Source organism: Euprymna scolopes, chromosome 9 (genome assembly GCF_053919585.1).
Source record: "Euprymna scolopes isolate OS-2025 chromosome 9, ASM5391958v1, whole genome shotgun sequence".
NCBI classification, from domain to species: domain Eukaryota; kingdom Metazoa; phylum Mollusca; class Cephalopoda; order Sepiida; family Sepiolidae; genus Euprymna; species Euprymna scolopes.
The window spans coordinates 77511185-77535683 of record NC_136490.1 but is presented as its reverse complement, the minus strand read 5'-3'; the positions used below and the strand labels follow the sequence as shown (position 1 = coordinate 77535683).

At 36.6% G+C, this 24499-nt stretch overlaps 3 protein-coding genes across 3 annotated transcripts; all 3 read right to left on the bottom strand.

Moving 5' to 3' along the window:
- Positions 1-6722: 6722 nt before the first annotated feature.
- Positions 6723-7070, bottom strand: LOC145284590 (uncharacterized). Its single transcript, XM_080133503.1, has one exon. It carries the CDS (start codon positions 7068-7070, stop codon positions 6723-6725), a length of 348 nt encoding a protein of 115 aa, XP_079989629.1.
- Positions 7071-7149: 79 nt separating this feature from the next.
- On the bottom strand, positions 7150-8016 carry LOC145284589 (uncharacterized). Its single transcript, XM_080133501.1, has one exon. The coding sequence runs from the start codon at positions 8014-8016 to the stop codon at positions 7150-7152; it is 867 nt and encodes a 288-aa protein (XP_079989627.1).
- A 232-nt stretch (positions 8017-8248) lies between these two features.
- Positions 8249-8686, bottom strand: LOC145284588 (uncharacterized). The gene has a single exon (XM_080133500.1). It carries the CDS (start codon positions 8684-8686, stop codon positions 8249-8251), a length of 438 nt encoding a protein of 145 aa, XP_079989626.1.
- Between the last annotated feature and the right edge of the window lie 15813 nt (positions 8687-24499).

The following is a 24499-nucleotide window of genomic DNA, read 5'->3' as shown; positions in this document are numbered from 1 at the left end:
ACACGCATTTCCTTCTATACCACCAGTTGCACTACAAATTGGTGACACCCGAACGTGAGATGAACACGCATTTCCTTCTATACCACAAGTTGCACTACAAATTGGTGACACCCGAACGTGAGATGAACACGCATTTCCTTCTATACCACCAGTTGCACTACAAATTGGTGACACCCGAACGTGAGATGAACACGCATTTCCTTCTATACCACCAGTTGCACTACAAATTGGTGACACCCGAACGTGAGATGAACACGCATTTCCTTCTATACCACAAGTCCCGCAACAAACCAGCGACCGACTGACGTGAAACAAACACGCATGGTACCCTACTTTTTTTAAATGAATTGTTTTGAGCGAGACACACGTTTTACTTGATAAAAAAGAAAACGAACATTTCAACAAAGAAAAACAAGTGAACTATAATGACGAAACCCCTCGTCAGACTTGGCAGAAAAATAAACACGAAGCTGTCGACTTCATACCGAATATAAAGAAAAATTTGAGCTCGACAAACATTTTTCACGGTTTCCTGACATTACCCTGCAACAAACGCGAGGAGCAAAATCACATACGCCTATACACATTCTCTCCCGCACAGCAGACGCAACAAAAAAGAAACAGGCCATCCCTATCAACACATAGGAAGAAGTTGAATCAACAATATGAGTTGAGATGCACCACACACGCTGATAAACTCACAACTGGAAGTTTCGTTGACAGCCGGCAACCACACTCACGAATGTGCAAGAAGCGCTCGTACAAGCAATATACACACACTATCGCAGACTCACTTGCGAAGACACTGGCAACTACACACATGACGTCAACACGAACAAAAATTTTCCTTGCAAACGAACAATTCATTTCACTGTTGCACATGTCAGCCCCCCCCAAATAAATAAATAAACCAAACAAACAAATGTCAATCTAAAAAAAGAGCAAACGCCTTTTCCATGCATAAGTAAATACTTTTTTTTACAAACGCACTCTGTTTTTGACGTTTTTTAAACAACCACACCACCAAAAAAATAAACAGTACATACAGTCAATTGCCCAAAACATTACTTATTTAAAAAAAAAAATATATATATATATACACTACATATTGTTTTTTTCCCTGGGAAGGGGAGTATTGCGCGAGCCTTTTCTAGCCTCACACAAAAACACGCATTCACATTTCAAGCCAGTTTTCTTGTCATACACATACGTGCACACAAACATATGCGCACATGTACACACACGTACACACACGTACATATATTCACGTTCATGTACATACACTCACATTCACGTGCATACACACACACGCTAACATACACACATGTACTCACATATACGCACACGTGCGCACACATGGGCAACGTCACTTCTCCTTTGAAGGAAATCCACACATTGACAAAAGACCACCGGAAACAACTATAAAAGCAAAAGACAAGCTGTTTCCTTCCTTTTTCGAACCAGCTTCCGACCTGAACGGTTGACGGACTAACCACGTGCCCCGAAAGGGCGTGCTCGCCCGTGCATGTCACATCCCCTGCTACTGTATGTGGGGCAAGAGCTAACAGACAGTACATACACTTTACTTTATACGCTTTCTCTCTCCATGAACTTGATTGACTTTCTCACTCTCTTTTCCCTTTTGCTTTTGTCCATCAACCAGACAAGTTCGCGTCCACAGCTAGTGGCCTGAAGACATTTCCACGTGGACAAGTACCAACATGTGCGCAGCTTTACTGATGTCAACCCTCTATCGTTTTCTTTGTCTACACACTGGACTGCCATTTCTCCTTCCACTACATTACTCACCCCTCTTTCCATGCGCGGACATGAACACGAGTTACACCTAAAACATTCATTTTTCAACATAAAATAAACGACATGTTTATTTTATCTAGCAACTGAGTTTTTGTTTCCTTCATTCCATTCGTTTCATTATTTTCTTTTGTAGCGAGTTAGGATATTTATATCCTGGCCCGCAACATTCTGACACCTAGTTATTCATATTTTTTGTTAGGGTTGGGAGACATTTACCTATGCTAACACCACGGCTGCGATACAAGGCATTGGTGAATGTCAACCAAATCCCCTACACTCTCACTCTCACTGTAAAATTTCTTTCTGAGTGTAATGATTTTTTTAATGTTATGTTTTCTAAAAGTATTTTATAGAAAAAAATGATTTTTAAGACTAATGCTACCACTCTCACTGTAAAAGGTTTTCTAAGTTTAATGTTCTTTAAATAAAATGTTTTCTGAAAGTGTTTTCTATGAAAGAATAATATTTTCTAAAAGTAATGCTCTCACTCTCACCGTAATTTTTTTTCTGATAGTAATGTTTTTTTAAAAGTAATTTTTAGGGAACAAATGTTTTGTAATAGTCATATTCCCACTTTCACTGTAAAAAAGAGTAATGTTTTTAAATTATAAAATAATATAAAAGTATTTTTATGAAAGAATCTCTAAGAGTAATGCTTTCACTCGCACTGTAAAATTTCTTTCTATAAGTAATGTTTTATAAAAAATATATTTTCGTACAGCATTTTCTAGAAAAAATGAAGTTTTCTTTAAATAATGCTCCTACAACTTTCTTTCTAAGAGTAATGGTTTTTGAATATAATTTTTTCTAAAAGTATTTCCTATGTTTTTTAAGAGTCATGATGCTCACAATAAAATTTTTTCTAAGAGTAATGTTTTTTTTTTTAAATATGTTTTCTGAATGTATATTCTAGGGAAAAATAATGTTTTCTAAGATTAATGCTCCCACTCTCACTGTACAATTTCTTTTCAAGCGTAATGCTCTTTAAAAATATTTTATAAAGTATTTTCTGTGAAAGAATGTCTTTCAGAGTAATGATCCCACTTTCATTGTAAAATTTTTTTCTAAGAGTAATGTTAAATATATTATTTTCTATTATTTTGTAAAAGTATTTTCTTGGGAAGAATAATATTTTCTACGAGAAATACTCCAGCTCTCACTGTAAAGCTTTCTTTTATTAGAGTAATATTTTGTAAATATAGTGGTTTCTAATAGTATTTTCTAAAAAAACAATAAGGTTTCCTAAAAGTAATACGCCCACTCTTACTGTAATCTTTTCCTGAGAGTAATATTTTCTAAATATGTTTTTTAAAAGTATTTTCTAGGAAAAAATGTTTTCTAAGAGCAATGCTCCCACTGTAAAATTTCTTTCTAAGAGTAATGTTTTTTAAATAAAATGTTACCTAAAAGTGTTTTATAGGGGAAAATAATGTTTTCTAAGATAATGCTCCAACTCTTACTGTAAAATTTTCTTCTGAGAACAATATTTTCGAAATAGAATGTTATCTAAAAGACTTTTTTAAGGAAAAGAAATTCTCCACTCTTTCTGTAAAATTTCTTTTTAATAGTAATTTCTTTTAAATATAATGTTTTCTTAAATTATTTCCTAGGGAAGAATAATGTTTTCTTAAATGATTTCCCAGGGAAGAATAATGTTTTCTTAAATTATTTCCAAGGGAAGAATAATGTTTTCTAAGAATAATGCTTCCACTCTCACTGTTATATTTCCTTATGAGAGTAATATTTCCTTTATAAAATGTTACCTAAAAGTAGTTGATAAAGAAATAATAATGTTTACGTTGAGAAATTTCTTTCTAATTGTAATTTATATTTAAATATAGTGTGTTCCAAATTTATTTTTAGGAAAGAATAATGTTTTCTAAAAGTAATTCTTCCACTCTTACTGTAAAATTTCCTTATGAAAGTCATATTTTCCTAATATAATGTTATCTTAAAGTATTTTCTTAATAATAATTATTTTCATAATATAATGTTATCTTAAAGTATTTTCTAAGGAAAAATAATGTTTACTAAGAGTAAGTATCTTACTCACACAGAAAAGTTCATTATGAGAGTAATGTTTTCTGAATATAATGTTTTCTGAATATAATGTTTTTTAAATATAATGTTTTCTAAATATACTGTTTTCTGAATACAATGTTTTCTAATATAATGTTTTCTTAATATACTGTTTTCTAACTATAATGTTTTCTAAATATAATGTTTTCAGAATATAATGTTTTCAGAATATAATGTTTTCTGAATATAATGTTTTCTGAATATAATGTTTTCTAAATATAATGTTTTCTGAATGTAATGTTTTCTGAATGTAATGTTTTCTGAATATAATATTTTCTGAATATAATGTTTTCTAAATAAAATGTTTTCTAAATACAATGTTTTTTAAATACAATGTTTTCTGAATATAATGTTTTCTTAATATAATGTTTTCTAAATATAATGTTTCCTAGACATAATGTTTTCTAAATATAATGTTTTTTAAATATAATGTTTTCTAAATATAATGTTTTCTAAATATAATGGTATCTAAATATAATATTTTCTAAATATAATGTTTTCTAAAAGTATTTTCTACTAAAAAATAATGTTTTTTAAGATTGATCCTCCCACTCTCACTGTAAAATTTTCTTCTGAGCGTTATATTTTCCTAATACAATGTTATCTAAATATATTTTCTAAAGAAGAGTAATGTTTACTCAGAGTAATTCGCTCTCACTGTAGCATATCTTTCTGAGAGTAATGTTTTCTAAAAGTATTTTCTAGGAAAGAATAATGTTTTCTCAGCATGAGCTCTCACTCTCAATATAAATTTGTTTTTCTGATAGTAATTTTTTTAAGTAATGCGTTTTAAAAGTATTTTCTAGGGGGAAATAATGTTTTCTAAAGTTAAATTTTTTAGGAGTAATTTAAAAAAAAATGTGCTCTAAGTATATTTTTTAGAGTGATGCTCTCAATCTCAATTTAAAATTTATTTCCAAGAGTAAAATGTTCTTAATATATTAAGTTGGTGCAAAAATAATGTCGCTTTTGACATTCAACTTCAAAAGATCATAACTCCTTTCATAATAAATTTTATTAATCAAAATAAGAACCATTAGAATCGACACATTTTTGCCAACGAGAAACAAGTTCATCCATCCCATTAACATAGAAATCCGGAGTTCTGGAAGCAATGAAGTCATTGAAGGCCGATTCGGCATCATCTTTGCTTTTGAAGCATTTTTCGTGCAGAGAGTTGTTGAGATGCTTGAAAAAATGATAATCAGTGGGCGAGAGGTCTGGTGAATATGGCGAATGAGGTAGGCTTCTGCAAAATCAGGTGACCAACATGCGGGCGAGCATTGTCATGGAGGAGAATTTGTCCCTTCATATTGATCAATCTCGGGCACATATGTTGGAGCTTCTGGTGTATTTCATCAATTTGTCGGCAGTACTTCTCCGCCATAATTGTTTCGCCCGGATTCAAGAAACTGTGATGGATGAGACTGGCCGCAGACCACTAAACAATCACCATAACCTTTTTTTAAAGCAATTTCAGCTTCGGGTAGTGTTGTGGAGCTTCCTTAGCATCCAACGACTGTGCCGAATGTCGCTAGTTGTTGTAGAGGATCCACTTCTCATCACACGTCACAATCCGCTTGAGAAATGGGTCGTTTTTGTTGTGCAGAAGGAGCATTGAAGACACCCTAAAACGACGATTTTTTGATTATTGTTCAATTCATGCAGCACTCATTTATCCAACTTTTTTGACTTTCCTATTTGCTTTAAATGGTGAACGACTGTTGAGTGGCCCACCTCGAGCTCAACAGTTTTTGTGAGGATTGGCTTCAATTAAGGCTTTCAAATTTTGTTATCAACCGCAGTCGGCCGACTGCGACCATCTTCATCTTCGAGGCTCTCATCACCATTGCGAAATTTCTCAAACAACCATTGTGCCACATATTCGTTAGTGGTTCCTGGGCCAAACACATCATTGATATCACGAGCTGTCTCGGCAGCTTTTCGGCCTAGTTTGAACTGGAACAAGAAAATCGTGTGGATTTTAATTTTGTCTATGGTGCCAAAAAACCTGCAAAAAACTTGAGAATGGTAACGAATAACACAATTCGATAGAGCAAAAAAACGCACTTCAAAATGATATATAACATGGCTATATATATTAATTTATTTTTATTTCAGACTATTATTCTCGTCTTTATTAGTTGTTGCTTTCATCTTTATTGATTGTTGTTTTTCACAACGTTTCGGCCAACTATTCCTCTGGCCTTCGTCAGGTGGTAACCGCGATGGATAGGAACTTCGAATCTCCTAACTGCATTCTCAGTAATCACTGCCATCCGTATCTCATGGGTCAATCTCTGCTTGTTCTGCAGGAACATAGCGTCCAATATCTTTTTGGTCATGTCAATCATTCTTTCCCAAGTTCCTCCCATATGAGGGGCATGGGGAGGGTTGAACGACCAGATACAACCTTGATCTGTAAAGTACTTGGTGATAGAGTTCGTACCTGTATTGGATTCAATGTCCAACTCCTTACAGGCACCCAAAAAATTGGTCCCGCGATTGGAACGTATGTGTTTAGCCGGGCCGCGAATGGCAAAGAAACACTTGAGTGTGTCAATAAAACTGGAGGTGTTCATCAATTCAATTACTTCGATGTGGATACCTCTGGTGTTCATGCATGTGAATATTACCGCTCACCACTTGCTGTTAGCAAGACCGCCTCTTGTTCGACGTGAGGAGACGAGCCAAGGACCAAATATGTCTAGGCCAATGTTGGTGAAAGGAGGACTGGTGCTGAGGTGGTTGGTAGGGAGGTCGGCCATCTTTTGTGTCTGTGTGGGACTATGGAGTCTTCGATAGGTGACGAAGTGATAGATATATCAGCTCACACACCTCTTCCCACCGACTATCCAAAATCCTGCGGTGCGGACAGCTCCTTCGGTGAATAGGCATCCCTGATGCCTCATTTGTCCATGGCAGTGGCCCATAAGCAATGACCCAATGTGGTGTTTGCCGGGGATGATAATGGGACATTTTTCTTCGGTTTCGATCTCAGCCTTGCTAGCACGGCCCCCGATTCTCAGTAAGCCATCACTGTCTATGAATGGGTTGAGGCCCTTGAGTGGACTGCCTTTTGGGAGTCTTTCTCTATTCGCTGTATGCAAGAGTTCTTTGGCATAGGTTTCTTCTTGTATGGTTCGAATGATGATGCTTTTCACATGTGCCATCCTCTAAATTCACTGTTAGCAGTGACTCGGGAATTGCAAAAGGTGTCGGCGATGTGTGTGAGTTTGGCTAGGGTCCGGGTTATTGACGACCAGGTAGAAAATCTCTCGAAGCGTAGGGATCCCAACCGCATGTTTGCAGAAGATGTGGACGGATCTCTGTGTCTGTGCCAGGATTGATTAAGTCGTAGTTGACTTTTTCTGGGTTGTTCCCCCATCTAGATAGGGGAAAATCAGGCCCGTTGAGCCAAGTGGTTCTCTGGAGGTGAGATGCAGGTATAGAGCGAGTGCCGAGGTCAGCTGGATTCTGATCAGTGTGTATGTATCTCCACTGATTAGGGTGAGAGGATCTACGTATACGTAACACATGATTGCTAACGTACACGTAAAAACGCCTGGTTTTATTGTGAATGTAACCCAGGACTACCTTGCTGTCCGTGTAAAAGGTGGTGGATTGGAGCTGCAGGTCTATCTCTGACAAAATTAGCTCACTCAGTCTGATTGCCAGAAGAGTGGCACAGAGTTCTAGTCTTCCCCATGATAAAGCCAACTTGGTAGTTTCCATCATTGTCGATGACCTTGAGGTAGGCCACTCCGGCGATGGCCTTGGTTGATGCAACTCTTTACGTACTGCTTTTGAAGGTGGTCTGGTTGTGAAGACCCTGGGGATCTGAATTTCATTTAATGCCTCCAATGAGTCTCTCCATGAAGCCCCGGTTCTGTGCATTTCTTGAGGAAGAGGGGAGTCCCAGTCGCTGTTTTCATTGGTCAGCTCTCTCAAGATAAATTTTCCTTGAATGGTGACGGGGGCAGCAAATCCCAAGGGGTCATATAGACTGTTGAGGGTTGATAAAATGCCGCTGCGGGTAAAGGGCCTTTGTATTACAGGTACCTTGAATGTGAAGGTGTCAGTTTTAAGGTGCCACTCCAGACTAGGGCTGCACAGCATGGGGGGTTCCTCCTTGACCAAATCAGGGCCTTAGGTTATTTGTGTGATCTTCAGTTGGGATTGCAGCCATAACTCCTTCGTTGGAAGCTATTTTGTGTAGCCTTAAGTTAGATTGGGACAGGATGTCACGTGTTCTTTGGAGTAAGCAGACTGTAGCCTCAACTGTAGGGAGCAATTTCAAATAATCATCGATGTAAAAATTCCGATTGACTAATTGCTCGACTGCCAGATCCTAGTTAAGCTGATTTCTTCTGACTGCTTGCCTGAGGCAATAGATAGCTACGGCCGGAGATAGGCTGTTGCCGAAGACGTGAACTCTCATTCGGTATTCGGCGATTCCTTGGGTTGGGTCGTTTTCACGGTACCAGAGGAATCTTAGGAAGTTCCTATGTTCTTCTTTCACTAGGAAACAGTGAAACATCTGTTCGATGTCTGCAGTGACGGCAACAATTTCTTTGCAGAAGCGAGTGAGGACTCCGACCAGAGTGCTGTTAAGGTCGGGTCCGCTCAACAGCACATCATTCAAAGACACCCCATCATATTTGGTGTTGGCATTGAAGACAACTCTGATTTTCCCAGGTTTTTTAGGATGGTATACACCAAAGATGGGTAAGTACCAGCATTCCTCTCCCTTTATAAGTGGGGGGGGGGGCTGCCTCAGCATAACCATTCTCAAACAGCTTTTCCATGAATGAAAAGAAGTGTTTCTGTGTCTCTGGCTTCTTGTTGAAGCTGCGTTTCAATGAAGAAAATGGCCTTGGTTGATGCAACTCTTTACGTACTGCTTTTGAAGGTGGTCGTTTCAATGAAGAAAATCGTCTTTCTGCTAGTTTTTTATTATGGGGAGACGACGTCGAGGAGATCGGAAAGGTAGTGGAGCAATCCAACTGTTGTTTTTGTCTTTTTTAACCCCCCTTTCCATGATGTTGAGGAAGGCGATGTCCTCAATAGAAGGTGCTACCTTTTTATCGTCCTTTGTCTGTCGAAATGGGTAACCTTCCATTTCGGTAGGGTATGATCTATCACTGGTGCTGTACCTTTCTCTAACCTCAAGGTTGTTTGGGCATGGTTCAAAAAGGGTAGGGCGCCCCCTTTTCAGTATGCAATGTCTTTATGATGGGTGGAGGGTGAAACTTCCCTAAGATGACGTTGTCTACTATGACCCATCCCAGGTCTAATTTCTGGGTGTATGGAGTATCGTGGGGACCGTTTATTTGTTGATGCACCTTGTGGATTCTTAAGATGTCTTGTCTGAGAAGGAGCATGATAGGAGTTTTAGGCTCCATGGTGGGGATGAGGTGAGCTATTCTTTTAAGGTGTGGATGATGGAACGCTGCCTCAGAGGTTGGAATGCTGTATCTATCATTAGGTATTTCATCACACTCAACCAGGCTGAGGAGTGGGATGCTGGTTTTTCCATCTAGGGATTCAACTTGGAAGCCTACTGCTCTTCTTCCTGTGGTCTGTATTGCTCCGGCACAGGTTTTCAGGGAGTAAGGGAAACTCAGTCCATCACTCTTGAAGGTGTTGAAGAATTCTGAGCGTGCCAAGGACCAGTTACATATCGCTCTGTGTTTGTGTTCTTGTGGGGGGAACTTGTCAACCGGTTAATCCTGAAACTCGGATCATTTTTGATCCAAGCTTGCTATGTGACAAAGTTCACGAACACTTTGAATGGAGGGAACATGACTTGGTGGCACTCTTTGTACTCGGAGCCGACACATAACCATCTATCTTGAAGCGAGGATGGTAATTTGGCAATAAAGGGGCGAATTCCTCATGCAGTATACAGAGAAGGGAGTTCAGGAAGGTCTCTGTCTTCCTTAGCCGACAGGAGTTCAGTAGCTAGATCATCAAATTCTCTTAGTCTCACAGAATCACTGTTAGACAGCCCTGGGAAATCGTCCACTCATTTAAAGAGCACATCCTGTATCATCTTGAGGGCAACGTAGCATTTTTCGAGTCGATCCCATATTCTCTTAAGTCCCTTCTCTGAATGATTTGGGTGGGCTGACCTTAATCTCCTTGCATGTTCTCCTGACTCTTTATCGAGCCATTTTACAAGAAGGTCTATTTCCTCACTATATGTGAGACTGAGGTATTTCACGGTACTTTGGAAAGACCTGTCATAGAAGAGTGGCAGTCCAGTAGTAATCAATTCACGCCGGGTAAGATACCTCACAAAGTCTGACATATGTTGGGACTGATAAGCATCCCTGTTATCAGTGAGTTCCAGTTGTTGGATGGTTTGGTGCCTTCCACATGTGAGGTGGATGGGTGAAAGCTAATAACAGGGGGTGATCGCATGGGTCCCTCTGCACTCCTCAGTATGAACGGGATGATTGGTTACCAGTTTTATACTGGTCATATGTGAATTCTTGAAGTGGTTGGGGTCCGATAATTTCCTCTTTAGGCTGCTTTATCTGGTCGGCTAGGTACTGCTTGACTCTTGTGTTAGGGTCAGCAGGTGTACGGTCAAGGTTCAAATGGTGGCAGCTAGACCACTCGTTTAACTCGTCAGAAGCTTCCCTGAGAACCTCCACCTCGGCCACAGTGGCAGCTGTTTCCTTTTCGAGCTGCACCTTTTCCAACTCCATCCTTATTTTGGTTTCTTTGTCGATGAAGACTAGATGTGCTTTGGCCGCCTCAGCCTTCGCTTGAGCGATAGCAGCGATGGCAGCTACTGATGATCTACTGGAGGACCATGAGGAGCGACAAGCATCAGACCTTGTGCGATTCGACGTGTTGTCTGCCATCGTTGAAAAAGAGAAGGAAAAAGTCGTCCGTAATAAGGCAAAGTCTAAAGGAAAACTGAAAGAATAATAGGATAGGTTCCTGTCTCCGTGTGGGAGAACTGTAATCCACTAAGAACTGTGTAAACACGGCCACAGTTGGTAGGATTTATAGTTCTGATAGTTGAAGTGCAATCCACGTGCTATCCGTTCGTCTGGGAAGCCCCGTTTTTTACTATACTGTCTCTTTAGAGACATACGATCCTTAAACAGTTAGCATTAAACGCATACTAGCAATCAAAACTCTGAAGACAGGAAATCCTATAAACAGGTTTATTGAAGATAGATACGGTAAAAAACAGAAAAAAACAAAAAAAAAAAACATTGCTCAGAATACGAAGACAAAAAGTCCGGAACGAGAAGTTATAAAATGCTGAATCGGGGAGTCTTACGTGTAAGGAAATCAACGACAGCTAGAAATAAGGGGGCTGAACACGTGGATAAAGAAAATAAACAAAGTTCGTAGTTAAAATGAAATAATATAAAAAATAACATTAAGGTATTAAAAAGTGTCTTTAAGAAGGGGATAAATAATGTTTCTTACCGGAGATGGCTTAAAACGGTGAAGGATAATGGGAGATAAAAACCGAGCCATACGACTAGAAAGGCAACTAGAATAAGGGGACAAAACACCGGTCAACCTGCCGGTGTCGAGTCAGAGGAAACTCTATAAGAAAATTGTTCGGCCAAGGGAGATAACTGTTTAAGGAACAAAACTAAGAGACATATTAGGAAGTATAATATTTTTTAACAGTAATGCTCACAATCTCATTGTAAAACATCTTTCAAAAAGTAATATATTCTAAATATAATATTTTTTTAAAGTATTTTCTTGGAAAGATTAATATTATGGCCCCACTTTTACTGTAAAATTTATTTTTGAGAGTAATGTTTTCTAAATATAATATTTTCTTAAAGTATTTTCCAGCAAAGAATGATGCCAAACCTTGTATTTCACCGAGCATTTGTGGGTTTTACCCAAACATGATCTCTCACTTTTTACGGTGTATCGACCGCTCTAAACACTGATGGTGTGACATCTATCCTTTTTATATGGGTGTCACATTATACACTGTGTCCTGGCTGCAATTCTTTTGATGGTGTGGTGACACCACTCCACTATGCCGTTACCTTCAGGAAAATATGTACATCGGTAACACATTCTAACTCCCTATTCGGTTGTGAATTTTTGAAATTCTTGACATCAAAATATAGAGGCAATATCAGTCAAGATTTCAAGCGGGGGACCATGTTCAAATAAGATGGATCTTAATTGTCGCACAATGCTCGATGTATTCTGTCGTGTCAACAGATTCCATATCATGAAATGTATCTGTTAAGGTTAAGAAATGTTTGCCATCATAATGAGTTATATCCATACCTATCCGACACCAGTTTTCACCCACCTCAAGCTTCCCTTTTTGCCATCGAGACAGTGCTGGATCAATTTTCTGACACTCTTCGCACGATTGATGCCATCCTAGTTGCAGGACACACTTCTTGGACAAAATATGTGGATCGATGAATTCCAGGATGTCCTTCTGATGTATTTCACAGATCTGATCAGTTGTTAATTGATCCATTAAGCTTGCGTCAGTTACAGTGGATTAGATTCCTGCTTCATTATGTTTTCCTTTTGCCACTAAGAGTAATGTTCCCACTCTCACAGTAAAATTTCTTTCTAAGAGAAATATTTTTTTAAATATAATATTTTCTAAATGTATTTTCTTGGGAAGAATAATGTTTTATAAGAGTAATGCTAACACTTCAACTGAAAAATTGCTTTCTGAGGAAAATGTTTTTTAAATATAATATTTTCTAAAAGTATTTTTAAGGGAAGAACATTTTCTAAATGTAATGCTCCCACTCTTACCGTAAAATTTCTTTCTAAGAGTAATGTTTTTAAATATAATAGTATCTAAACGCATTTTCTAGGAAAGAATAATGTATTTGTAGAGTAATCCTCAAACCCCCAACTGTAAAATTTCTTTTTAAGATTTATGTTTTTTGAATATAATATTTTCTGAAAGTATCTTTAAGAAAATAATAATGTTTTTAAGAGGAATACTTGTACTGACCAAAGATTTAGGCCACAAAAGCAAAATTAATACTACCATTCCCTTTTGCATTATATTAAACCTTCCTTTCCCTACAGTGAAAAAGAGACAATTCTGACTCTTTGGCCTTCCTCTCGCCGGGTGGTCCTGCTTGCTGACTCGTCCCCCACCGCCTGCTATCGTCCAGAGAGACGAGGGTAGGTGTGGGTGTCCTTTATAACGACTACAGTCAGAGAGTTCATGCGACTAAGTCCAGTACGCACGCGTTTATAAAAACTGCTACATAATGTATCTTACCAATGTTTCGCAGTGTTAACTTAAAAATAAAATAATCATTCAAGTTAGTATTTGTGTTGTGTCTTATTCATATGAGATAACAGCAATTATTTACATACTCATATCTTACTGTAAAATTTCTTTCTTTCTAACATTAAATATAATGTTATCTAAATGTATTTTCCGTGAAAGAATAATGTTTTCCGAGAGTAATGCTCTTTTTCTCACTGTAAAATTTCTTTCTAAAATCAATGATTTTTTTTTAATATATTCGTTTCTAAGTATATTTTCCAGGAAAGAATGTTTTCTAAGAGCAATTCTCAGGCTCACTGTAAAATTTCTTTATGTTATCATAGAACTACTTTCATACACGTAACAAGTAAATCATGGCGTATGAATATTGATGTCAACCGCCTAATATATATGTATTTGACAACATGGCGTAGACCTCTACAAACGTACATTCAATCTCTCTTCTTATGTAAATATGTCAATAAAGTTCTATATTAAATAAAACCACAACTTGGTTATCAATTACTTATAACAAAAAACTTAAACTAACGACATGGTGGCAGCGAAATGGATACTGAACATTTATAACAGTTAAAAAAAAAAAAAAAAAAAAACTCGCTCAGTTGGATTGACTTGTCGCAACCGACAACAGAAAAAAAAAAAAAAAAAAAAAAATCGGCAACAGACCAGAAAGGAAAAACATTTCTTTCACAAAAGACAAAACTTCAGAAACAGACACGAGAAGAAAAATATGTTTACAAAAGACAAAACAAGGCATGTAAACGAATTTTCATTACTTTACCCACCTGTGCATTTTATAAAATTTTGCTGTCCTTCTCGTATATGCTATAAATACGTGTGAATTTTTGCACAATAGCAGACATTTTGAATTTTTGTCAACTGTTGTTATCGTATGTGTTCCCGTAAACACGTGTGGATTTTTGCACACCGGCAGACATATTGAATTTTCTGTTTATCGAAAAAATACATAGCCATTAATAATAATGTCTACCAATAATGACATTATTCCGTTTATGGACTGGGAAATGCCAAATCTAACGGAAACATTTAAACTTTTTAAACAGAGGCTAGAACTATATTTTGCTATAAACAAAATAAAAACCGACCAACAAGTGAATTACATACTGCTAAAGACCGGCAACGAAGGTCTCAAAAAATTTAATACTTGGAAATTAACAGATGAGGAAAAACGTTCTCCCGACACCATTTTTAATAAATTCTTGGAGCATTTAGAACCTAAAGAAAACTTTAGGATTAACAGACTAAAACTAATGTCTTATAAACAAAAACAAAATGAGACATTAGACGACTTCGTCAATAGATGTCGTCAACTTACGTTAAAATGCTCACTAACCGACACTGAACAAGAACAGCAAATTATAGAACTAATTATTGCGAGTACCCCAATTGTCGAATTCCAGAAAGAACTACTACGAAAAGATAATACGCTAACACTGGATGAAACCATCCGAGTTGGTAAAACGTACGGAGCAACAAACGCACATATTAAACAGCTTAGAGAGATGTTAAACACCAATAACAGGGAGCACAATAGCGCCAATACTGACATACAAGCAATTACAAAATATAAACAAAATAGAAAGACAAACAACTGCCTTAATTGCGGAAAAAGTCATGAATGGCGACGTGAAGCATGCCCAGCATTTGGTTCCAAATGCAAAACGTGTGGAAAATATAACCACTGGGCAACAGTATGTTTATATAACAGAAGATCAAGGTCAAGGTCGCAAAACAGAGACCATGGAAAACAAAAACCATTAAACATGAATCAGACCAAGAAAAAACACTTCATCCAAACTGATATATTATCCAGGAACAACAGTCAGGAACTAAATGAACAATTCGAAAATTTAACTTTTCCCACCATTAACACACCCTCTCAAACACAGAGAGATGAAACCTTCGCTTATATAAATATAAAATTACCTAATCGAAACGGGACTCACAGACTACGAATTAAAGTCAATACTGGAGCCCAAGGTAATACATTACCAATTTCTACATTCCGTAGAATGTTTCCTGAGAAATTAACCACTGATGACTTCCCAAAACTAAAAAAACAAAGTAAGGACAATAAATTAATAGCCTACAATGGAACACCGATAAAGTGCTATGGCAATATCAGTATACCATGCAACTACCAAACCTCTGATTGGCACGAAAGCACCTTCTATCTAGTAGATGTAAATGGACCAGCAATTCTAGGACTACCATCACTGGAAATACTGAAAATGGTCACTTTACACTGCACGGAAAAAGAACAAAATATAGTCAAACCAATCAACAAAATCGAAGACTTGGTACAGATCTATCCAGATCAATTCGACAATTCAACTATCGGAGGGCTAACTGGGTGGGTTTCACGGACAACTTAGAGAATACAATTAATGATGTACCCCCGTAGCATCAGGATATGAAGCCTTCCAAGCTCTTGTGTGGCACATTGCCAAGAAGAACATCCCAACGGGCTGTAGGAAAGAATACATAACTGGCTTGGATGAGACAAGTAAGATCATCTATGAAAATTATATACAAGCATATAACAGAGACCCATTCGAAGAATCTACCACTGAGCTGGGCAACAAACTGTTGGCCTCGCTATCTGCAGCCCGTAAGGAGCGATGGATGGAGACCGTTGCAGATCTGGACATGACCCACAATAGCAAAAATGCATGGAAAACAATAAAGAAGCTAAACAGCGATAATAAACCGGACACTACAGCAGCAGCAGTATCACCCAACCAAGTTGCTCACCAACTACTTATAAATGGGAAACCACTGCATAGAGAACGAGGTTACGTTAAACAGATGAAAGAGAAGATGGGCGAAGTCCACAAAGAGTCTGATGACATGTTCCCCCCCATTTACTGAGGAGGAATTGAAGACTGGAATTAAACATCTCAAGTCTAGAAAGGCATCAGGACTCGATGGTATCTCAACAGAAATGATCCAGAATTTTGGATCAAGATCTCGTGAATGGATCCTATCACTGTTCAACTCCTGTGCTGCTGGATACAACATTCCCAAGATCTGGCGACGGGCAAAAGTTATAACTCTTCTTAAACCAGGGAAAGATCCCCGACTACCATATAGCTATCGCCCTATATCCTTGATGTGTGTACTGTACAAGTTGTATGAACGCCTCATTCTGGCCAGGATATCACCAATAGTTGAAGACCAGCTTACGGACGACCAGTCTGGGTTCAGGGAGGGGCGTTCATGTGTTGGTCAGTTCTGAACTTGACTCAGTACATAGAGGATGGGTATGAAAGAAAAAAAATCACAGGGGCTGTATTTATCGACCTCACGGCAGCCTATGACACCATCAACCACCCAGCACTTCTGCTGAAAGTTGGCCAGACCTTGAAGAACAGAAAAATGGTTTCCATTATAGAATTTCTTCTCCGGAATCGAAGATTCTTTGTCGAAATGGATGGTAGGCAGAGTCGGTGGAGGTCACAAAAGAATGGTCTGCCCCAGGGTTCTGTCTTGGCGCCGACTTTGTTTAACATCTATACAAATGACCTACCAGAATTTACAGACATCCGTAGATTCATCTATGCAGATGACACGTGTCTTGCGACACAAGACAAGAGCTTGGAAGCAATTGAGAAAAGAATCTCCAGTGCCTCTTACTATAAGAAATGGTTCCTCAATCCCAATCCTGGGAAAACAAAAGTTTCTAGTTTCCACCTTAACAACCACATAGCCAACAGGAAGCTGAACATCCAATGGGAAGGTATGGAGCTAGTAAATGAACCATATCCAGAACCAAATGAAAATGGACCAGATACTCGAACAAGTTGACGGAGCAATTGGAATTACAGACGACACTGTTGTCTATAGTAAAACGGACAAAGAGCATGATAAGATCTTGTACAGGCTCATGCAAGTAGCTGCAAAAAATGGTCTTGTGTTTAGTTCAGCAAAATGCAAAATAAAATCAAAAAATATATCTTTCTTTGGAATGATATATAGTGAAAATGGTGTTATCCCAGACCTAGAAAAACTTAAAGACTTACAAGACATGCCATATCCAACATGCAAAAAAGAACTACAAGAATTCTTAGGCCTTGTCACATATTTATCACCATTCATCCCAAATTTGACTGACAAGACACATACATTAAGAGGCTTGTTGAAGAAAGACGTGCCTTTTCTCTGGGAAGAGCATCACAAGGTATGCTTTGAAACACTTAAAACAATAATCATCAAAGACTCCACATTAACGTACTTCGACACGAATGAAGTATGAATACTGCAAACTGATGTGAGTTTAAAAGGACTTGGAGCAGCATTAATGCAAAACAAAAAACCTATTGCATATGCATCAAAGTCTCTAACAGACGCCGAGCAACGGTATGCATGCATAGAAAGGGAACTTCTAGCAATTGTATTTGGTGTCCACAGATATCATGTCTACCTATATGGACGGAAGTTCAAGGTACACACCGATCATAAACCCTTGGTCATGATACTACAGAAACCACTGACCAGGCTACAACGAATGATGACCAAATTACAGGGATACCAGATACAAATAGAATACATACCAGGCAAAGAAATGACTGTAGCTGATACACTAAGTCGCCTCCCCAGTACTCAAAACACTGACATGATCGACTTAGATATTCGAGTTGACTTGGTGAGATTCAGGAGCGAACGCCTGAATGAAATAAAAAAGGAAACAAATACTGATCCAATACTCAACCAATTACATGAAACCATAACAACAGGATGGCCAGACTCAATTAAGGAAGTACCACCGACAATTCGGTCATACTGGTCATACAGAGATGAGTTATCTGTCAGTGATGGCATAATCATGAAAGGCTCAAGGATTATTATCCCTGAGAACCAGCAGAAAACTATCCTGGACCAACTACATTACAGCCATCAAGGTATCGAAAAAACACGCCTGCAAGCTACAGATACTGTATACTGGGAGTGAATTAACACTGATATTGAGAACATGATCAAAAAGTGTTCAATATGCCAGGAAAACCTCCCAGCACAACCAAAGGAAACTTTACAACCACATGACATCCCTAGCAGAGCATGGGAAGTTGTTGGCACTGACTTGTTCCACTGTAACGATTAGGAATACCTCATAATTGCCGATTATTATAGTAAATTCCCAATCATACGGAAAATGAATGGCATGGCCACAAGCAACATGGTCATATCAACAATGAAGCAGATATTTTCAAAACATAGTATTCCCACCAAAGTTATTAGTGATAACGGACCACAGTACTCCAGTGAAGCATTTAAAGAATTTGCTCAAGAATGGCAATTCGATCATATCACATCATCTCCAAGGTTTCCTAAGTCAAATGGTTTTATTGAACGACAGATTCAAACCATTAAAAGAACAATAGACAAAGCAAAGCAAGCAAGAAGAGATGGTAACCTTGCAATGCTGTGTTTAAGAACAACGCCTATCAGCCACAAACTTCCAAGCTCAGCTGAACTTCTAAACAGTCGCATCATGAAATCGAACCTGATTGCAAAAATCACGAATCACAGATTTCCCAACCGTGACCATATCCACGAAGAACTAAAGCACAGACAGGATATACAAAAAACCTATCACGACAAAACAGCCCATGACTTACCAGCACTTGTCCCTGGACAACCCTACGTATGTGGGATAACCAAACTGGAAAATGGAAAACCAGCAACAATTCTCAGCAAATGTACAGAACCTAGATCGTACATCCTCAAATTGCCAGATGGATCGTCAAAAAGACGTAACAGAGTTCATATCAGAGCAGATGGAAAAGTAACCCATAAACATGTTCACTTCAGTGACCAAATCCAATCTCAATCTGGACTCCCTAACACACACATCTCAAACCAAATACTCTAAGAAACACACCCCAAGCATAACAAGACATGGCCGTGAAATCCATTGGCCAAACAGATTTAAACAATAAATATCTGAACAATGTGTACTACTTTTCTTCCTTCTGGTAAGGGGGATGTAGTGTTATCATACAACTACTTTCATATGCGTAACAAGTAAATCATGGCGTATGAATATTGATGTCAACCGCCTAATATATACGTATTCGATAACATGGCGTAGACCTCTACACACGTACATTCAATCTCTCTTCTTATGTAAATATGTCAATAAAGTTCTATATTAAATAAAACCACAACTTGGTTATCAATTACTTATAACGACAAACTTAAACTAACGACAGAGTAATGTTTTTTTTTAATATAAGGTTTTATAAAAGTATTTTCTAGAGAAATATAATAATTTTTAAGAGTAATGCTCCCACTCTTACTGTACAATTCTTTTTAAGAATAATATATTCTAAATATAATGTTTTCTAAAAGTATTTTCTTTGGAAGAATAATATTTTTCAAGTGGAATCCTCGCACACTCACTGTAAAATTTCTTTCTAACTGTAACGTTTCTTTAAATATAATGTTATTTTAATGTATTTTTGGGGAAGAATAATGTTTTCTAAGAGTAATGTTCCCACTCTCACTGTAAACTTTCTTTTTAAGAGTAATGTTTTCTAAATAGAATGTTATTTTAAAGTGTTTTCTTGTGAAAAGTAATGCTATCTAAGAGTAATTCTCCCACTCACTATAAAATTTGTATCAGCATTAATAGTGGATATGCAATAAACCAAACCAACTGATACATTTAAAATTATAACAACCTTTTACTTACTGCTATTTTAACCATTTTAATTTTGAATTTTCCTCCTGTGCTGAGCCACTTGTTGCTTTTTGTTCGTGTCGAATCTTACATTAAGTTCAATGACGTGCACTGAATGCTGAAGAGCTTATAACACAACAACAACAATAGCAACAACAAGGCAGCTTAACGCATAGTTTCTTGATAATCTTCTTAGGATTTGTTTCATACTTCTGATCGTTTGCATTGAAAAGAAATCCACGTTGTGTTTTTTCTTTTATAGGATTAACTTAACTAAATACATTCATCATGTGTTTCTTAAATCTGTCTTTAAAGCTTATCTTAGCTAGTTATCGTATCAGATAATCAAGTCTATGAATTTTATTTGCTTTTACGGCCATGATTTATGTTCTATTTTAGGCTTGAACAATGTGTCAATTTTGTTTGAAATATGGAATTACTGAACCAGTTAAAATACACTCTTGAAAAGTTTGGTCATGTACTATTTCCACTGGTTTATTTTGGGCTCGATTCATATTCATCTGAGGATAAACAAATATTATTTCATAAGTAAGCAATATCCTATAATTATTTTATTTAACTATTTTTGTCGAAAATGTATTATAAAATTTCTGTTTCTATTTTATATTAGCCATATGGCGGACGTAATTGGTAGAAATGTATTTGCAGATGACCTTAAATTAGTGCTATTGATTTTCTTTTCTGTGTAAATTTCTACCCTACTTTAAGTGCATGGCAACTGAAGCATACTTGTTTTATATTTAGCCAAATTTATTGAATTAAATTGAAAAATATTTTGAATATAAAAGAAGAAGAGGTTATTGCTGTTATAAAAAATCTAATGAATAACAAAGCGACCCTCTATTTGTATTAGAGCCAAATATGTCTTAAAGTGGTGTACTATTGCCATATCTGGACAGAAGTTACTCGAAGAACCCTATCCTGCCTTGAAAAAGTTCAAAATTGTCTTCGAAATCCAATAGGTGACCCCCTTTTCTTCTCCCTGCAACTTCTTCCTCACAGAAGAGGCATTGCAAGTTTGACTCTGCTCTATCGTTATTTTCCTGGAAAGTGCTTGTCTGAGCATCGTCCGCCTCTGTCAAATATTCACGAAAAGCACTCGTCTAACTACAACCACTATCGACAATTTTCCCCACTCTCTATCTGTGCTTAAATCTAAACACAAATAAATAAAAATCCGAGTCGACATTTTTCTCTTTTTAACAAAACCATTTATTACTGTCACTCTCTTATCCCATTGCCACCTAAAAAGTCTCTTGCTGCCACATGTCAATCTAACCTGGTTGTGTTACTCTTTCTTCCAACTACACGGTGGCCACAGCTGGCCCATTCTCGCCTTCACTTTACACGTCCATCTCCTTTGGCGCTGACTCTGCTTCTTCCTGAACACATGATATCCTTTTTTCTTTTTCTTCAGTTGCAAACCTGAACACACTTGCCAATTTGCATACGCATTTAAACCCTGCTCCTGCTGCTAATACTGTCATTCATCCTCCAGCCGCTGCTAATATTTTCGTATGTGCTCATCTGTTACAGTAGTGGGAAGTAACGTTTATATCATGAGTGAAAGGTAATATTTCTCACACACACCATGAAAATTCTTTATATACTCCAGAAAAAAACATTCAGATTATTTAAACTTAAACAACTCTGAAATAATGTCTAAAAGATAAACATATCAGCCATTACGTGAGTTATAATATGAATGACATGACAGAATTTTACATCTTTTAATTTATTTGCAGCTAGTTCTCATTTCCTAGCATCCTTCGAAAATAAGAATTAAGATTAAAAGCGTGAAACTCTCAGGCAAAAGGTAAGTGACTGAATTTAAATGGTATTTGGATGTTGACTAGAGAGTAGGATCATGGTCTTTCCAAACAAACCAGGAATTTTCTAACTAATTTAAACTAATGAGTAAGTACACATTTTTATTTTGCCTCATTCTTTCGATTTGATGATTTAATTTGTGTAACAGGTGCTTTGATTTTCCAGAAATGCAAATCTGCTTTTGTAATATCAAAAGAATAAGAGGAAATAAGGCTTTCAGGGCCTGCATGAACTTTTTAACTGGCAAATCTGTTCAGCTACCACATCTAAAAGGTGAAGAATTCTTATATTAAAAATGTTCTCATTCTATATTTTCATGCTATTGTAGATGAGATTTTTATTGTTGCTCAACTCCCCACTTACATATTGTTTTCTTACTTAAAGTAATTCATTAAGCGATTTTGTTTGGTTTGGTTTGACTGTTTTACGGAATATCAACTCTTCAGGTTATTTAATATCAAATCCAGTCATTTTATTAAAAGCTTTTATACTTCAATTTCTTTATAACATCAACTAATTAACTCTGAGCTACCAATTTCCATCATATTTTCGGGGTAATTATAAGTGGGGTTTCAAATAAGTATATTAGTTGTTGTAAGTTAGTGTAATTGTTTTATATGGTGGTAAGTTAGTGTAGTTGTTTTATATGGTGTAAAGTTAGTGTAGTTGTTTTATATGGTGTTAAGTTAGTGTACTTGTTTTATATGGTGTAAAGTTAGTGTAGTTGTTTTATATGGCGGTAAGTTAATGCAGTTGTTTTATATGGTGTAAAGTTAATATAGTTGTTTTATATGTTGGTAAGTTAGTGTAGTTGTTTTATATGGTGGTAAGTTAATGTAGTTGTTTTATATGGTGTAAAGTTAATATAGTTGTTTTATATGTTGGTAAGTTAGTGTAGTTGTTTTATATGTTGGTAAGTTAGTGTAGTTGTTTTATATGGTGATAAGTTAGTGTAGTTGCTTTATATGGCAGGGCATGGCATGACCAACTGATTGATGGGATTAGTGTTGGTATGCGCATATACACTTTCCCAGATTATGAACTTCTCATCCATCGGGGATCTATCCTTCAGCCTCATGGGTTATCAATAATGGCAAAATAGTGGCATCATTGGGGGGAAAAAAAAGCAAAATAAAGAAAGGAGGAAAGAAGGAGGAACGTTGTTTTTATTTTTGGTTTTGCAGTTATTTTAGCCTTTTAGCTTAGCAGAAAAAATAATAGCATCAATGTTTGGTGCATTTTAGGTCAAGAAGCCGATATCTTCAGACACCTGATCTTGTAACATGAGGAAATTTTGTTTGGACGAATAGAAAACTAATGATGTAGCGTTTTGGTGATTGCAATGTCAGTATTGATCACTGTGATAAGCAATACTGAAACAGGCAAAAATCAGAAGTCAAATAACAAAACCGTGGCCAACGCCAGACTACTCGAAAGCGCGAGTGAAACAAAAGATAATATTGCGCTATGCTGCAATGTTATGGAAATATAAAACAAAAGATAAACATTGTGCTATGTTGCAATGTTATGGAAATATAAAACAAAAGAATAACATTGCGCTATGTTGCAATGTAATGGAAATATAAAACAAAGAATAACATTGCGCTATGTTGCAATGTTATGGAAATATAAAACAAAGAATAACATTGCGCTATGTTGCAATGTTATGGAAATATAAAACAAAAGATAACATTGCGCTATGTTGCAATGTTATGGAAATATAAAACAAAGAATAACATTGCGCTATGCTGCAATGTTATGGAAATATAAAACAAAAGATAACATTGCGCTATGTTGCAATGTTATGGAAATATAAAACAAAGAATAACCTTGCGCTATGCTGCAATGTTATGGAAATATAAAACAAAGAATAACATTGCGCTATGTTGCAATGTTATGGAAATATAAAACAAAGAATAACCTTGCGCTATGCTGCAATGTTATGGAAATATAAAACAAAGAATAACATTGCGCTATGTTGCAATGTTATGGAAATATAAAACAAAGAATAACCTTGCGCTATGTTGCAATGTTATGGAAATATAAAACAAAGAATAACCTTGCGCTATGCTGCAATGTTATGGAAATATAAAACAAAGAATAACCTTGCGCTATGCTGCAATGTTATGGAAATATAAAACAAAGAATAACATTGCGCTATGTTGCAATGTTATGGAAATATAAAACAAAGAATAACCTTGAGCTATGTTGCAATGTTATGGAAATATAAAACAAAGAATAACATTGCGCTATGTTGCAATGTTATGGAAATATAAAACAAAGAATAACCTTGCGCTATGCTGCAATGTTATGGAAATATAAAACAAAGAATAACATTGCGCTATGTTGCAATGTTATGGAAATATAAAACAAAGAATAACATTGCGCTATGTTGCAATGTTATGGAAATATAAAACAAAGAATAACATTGCGCTATGTTGCAATGTTATGGAAATATAAAACAAAGAATAACATTGCGCTATGTTGCAATGTTATGGAAATATAAAACAAAGAATAACCTTGCGCTATGCTGCAATGTTATGGAAATATAAAACAAAGAATAACATTGCGCTATGTTGCAATGTTATGGAAATATAAAACAAAGAATAACCTTGCGCTATGCTGCAATGTTATGGAAATATAAAACAAAGAATAACCTTGCGCTATGCTGCAATGTTATGGAAATATAAAACAAAAGAATAACATTGCGCTATGCTGCAATGTTATGGAAATATAAAACAAAGAATAACATTGCGCTATGCTGCAATGTT